Below are 2500 nucleotides of genomic sequence, written 5' to 3'. Positions count from 1 at the left end.
GGTACTGGTCCTGTAATGGGACGTCCCTTTAAGGTACTGGTCCTGTAATGGGACGTCCCTTTAAGGTACTGTCCCTTTAAGGTACTGGTCCTGTAATGGGACGTCCCTTTAAGGTACTGGTCCTGTAATGGGACGTCCCTTTAAGGTACTGTCCCTTTAAGGGAATGTTAACGTGTTAACATTTTATTTCTGCGTCTCTAAACAGTAACAGCTCTCAGCTCAACATGGAGCATGAGCTGAGAGCTTTATCAAATCTACAACCTCGTTTATAAAGATGTATTTTGATGTATTAGTTATTCTTTGCACAGATAGAACTTTTTGAGCATTGTTCTAACAAAATAAGAGCACATGTTGGCACACATCATCTTACAGAGATTTATGTTTTATTCATTCTATTATTTGAAAAAGCAAAGATGGAGTCACAACAAGTTGGACCAGATTCACAAACATGAGCAGCAGTTAGCGGCTAACCTTCATCCTCAAATCAGCCCTCCTCATCTTCAATGTGTGTAGGTCAGGTGCTCTTTCTCATCCTCAGTGAGTGTAGGTCAGGTGCTCTTCCTCCTCCTCCTCCTCATCCTCAGTGTGTTGCAGGTCAGGTGCTCAGCGCTCACGTGTCGGGCCGCGTGGCGATGAAGAGTTACCTGAGCGGGATGCCGGAGTGCAAGTTCGGCATGAACGACAAGATCGTCATCGACAAGCAGGGAAAGACAGGAAGCTCTGAGGACGCAGCCAAGAGGTCAGAGGTCACCACTTCCTGTCTGTCAGAGGTCACCTAGGTCACCACTTCCTATCTGTCAGGGGTCACCTAGGTCACTACTTCCTGTCTGTCAAAGGTCACCTAGGTCACTACTTCCTGTCTGTCAGATATCATCTAGGTCACCACTTCCTGTCTGTCAGAGATCATCTAGGTCACTACTTCCTGTCTGTCAGAGGTCACCTAGGTCACCACTTCCTGTCTGTCAGAGGTCATCTAGGTCACTACTTCCTGTCTGTCAGGGGTCACCTAGGTCATCACTTCCTGTCTTCTCCTGCGTCCTGTCTCCTCAGTGGTAAACAGTCCATAGCCATCGATGACTGCACCTTCCATCAGTGTGTTCGTCTCAGCAAGTTTGACGCTGAACGCAGCATCAGCTTCATCCCTCCAGACGGAGACTACGAGCTCATGAGGTCAGAGACAGACACACACACCCCTCACACACACCTCTCACACACATCCCTCACACACACACTCACGCCTCCTCCTGTCCTCAGGTACAGGACCACCAAAGACATCATTCTGCCCTTCAGGGTCATCCCTCTGGTCCGAGAGGTCGGTCGCACCAAGCTGGAGGTCAAAGTCGTCATCAAGTCCAACTTCAAGTCCTCGCTGCTCGCTCAGAAGATTGAGGTATTACGGAGAGGACAGAGTGTCTTGTAGTCTTGTAATGACCTTGACCTTGACCTAGTAACATTGTAATAACCTTGTAGTGTCCTTGTAGTGACCTTATAGTAACAATGTAGTAACCTTGTGATGACCTTGTGGTGACTTTGTAGTAACATTGTAGTGACCTTGTAGTGACCTTGTACCAACAGGTGAGGATCCCCACCCCTCTCAACACCAGTGGGGTTCAGGTCATCTGCATGAAGGGAAAAGCCAAATACAAAGCCAGTGAGAACGCCATCGTCTGGAAGTAAGAAGGACTCACTGTCCTCTCTCTCTGAGGAGTGTGTGACGCCAGCAGGTAACAGGTGTGTGTGTGTGTGTGTGTGTCTCAGGGTGAAGAGGATGGCTGGGATGAAGGAGTCTCAAATCAGTGCAGAGATTGAACTCCTGCCGACCAACGACAAGAAGAAGTGGGCTCGGCCTCCGATCTCCATGAACTTTGAGGTGATTCATCATCTTCATCTTCATCTTTTTCTATGTTTACATATCTTGATGGACTTTGTGGTCTAATGCTGCACTTCCTCCTCCTCTTCTTCCTCCTGTTCTTCCTCATTCCCCCACTCCCAGGTGCCCTTCGCCCCCTCTGGTCTGAAGGTGAGGTACCTGAAGGTGTTTGAGCCCAAACTGAACTACAGCGACCACGACGTCATCAAATGGGTTCGTTACATCGGACGCAGTGGAATCTATGAGACCCGCTGCTGAGGAGGGACATCTTCATCATCATCATCATCATCGTATGAGACCCGCTGCTGAGGAGGGACATCTTCATCATCATCATCGTATGAGACCCGCTGCTGAGGAGGGACATCTTCATCATCATCATCGTATGAGACCCGCTGCTGAGGAGGGACATCTTCATCATCATCATCGTATGAGACCCGCTGCTGAGGAGGGACATCTTCATCATCATCATCGTATGAGACCCGCTGCTGAGGAGGGACATCTTCATCATCATCGTATGAGACCCGCTGCTGAGGAGGGACATCTTCATCATCATCGTATGAGACCCGCTGCTGAGGAGGGACATCTTCATCATCATCATCATCGTATGAGACCCGCTGCCGAGGAGGGACA

At 49.2% G+C, this 2500-nt stretch overlaps 1 protein-coding gene across 2 annotated transcripts in view; it reads left to right on the top strand.

Moving 5' to 3' along the window:
* ap2m1b (adaptor related protein complex 2 subunit mu 1b) overlaps nucleotides 1–2500 on the top strand; it is a 5734-nt gene that overhangs the window by 2641 nt on the left and 593 nt on the right. Inside the window, exons 6-12 of one of the 2 annotated variants that reach the window (XM_068584509.1) lie at nucleotides 409–505; nucleotides 595–739; nucleotides 1051–1170; nucleotides 1255–1390; nucleotides 1576–1673; nucleotides 1759–1870; nucleotides 1994–2500. The exon at nucleotides 1994–2500 is cut by the window's right edge and continues 593 nt beyond it. In XM_068584509.1, the coding sequence (XP_068440610.1) occupies nucleotides 409–505; nucleotides 595–739; nucleotides 1051–1170; nucleotides 1255–1390; nucleotides 1576–1673; nucleotides 1759–1870; nucleotides 1994–2128 (843 nt within the window). In that variant the 3' untranslated portion in view covers nucleotides 2129–2500. The remainder of the gene's footprint in view (nucleotides 1–408; nucleotides 506–594; nucleotides 740–1050; nucleotides 1171–1254; nucleotides 1391–1575; nucleotides 1674–1758; nucleotides 1871–1993) is intronic. The other variant, XM_068584510.1, reaches the window with a different exon arrangement.

The sequence above is a fragment of the Clinocottus analis genome, unplaced genomic scaffold, assembly GCF_023055335.1.
Source record: "Clinocottus analis isolate CAN_PGR_092001 unplaced genomic scaffold, fCliAna1.0.p SCAF_2, whole genome shotgun sequence".
NCBI classification, from domain to species: Eukaryota; Metazoa; Chordata; class Actinopteri; order Perciformes; family Cottidae; genus Clinocottus; species Clinocottus analis.
This window is presented reverse-complemented; position numbering and strand designations above follow the sequence as displayed.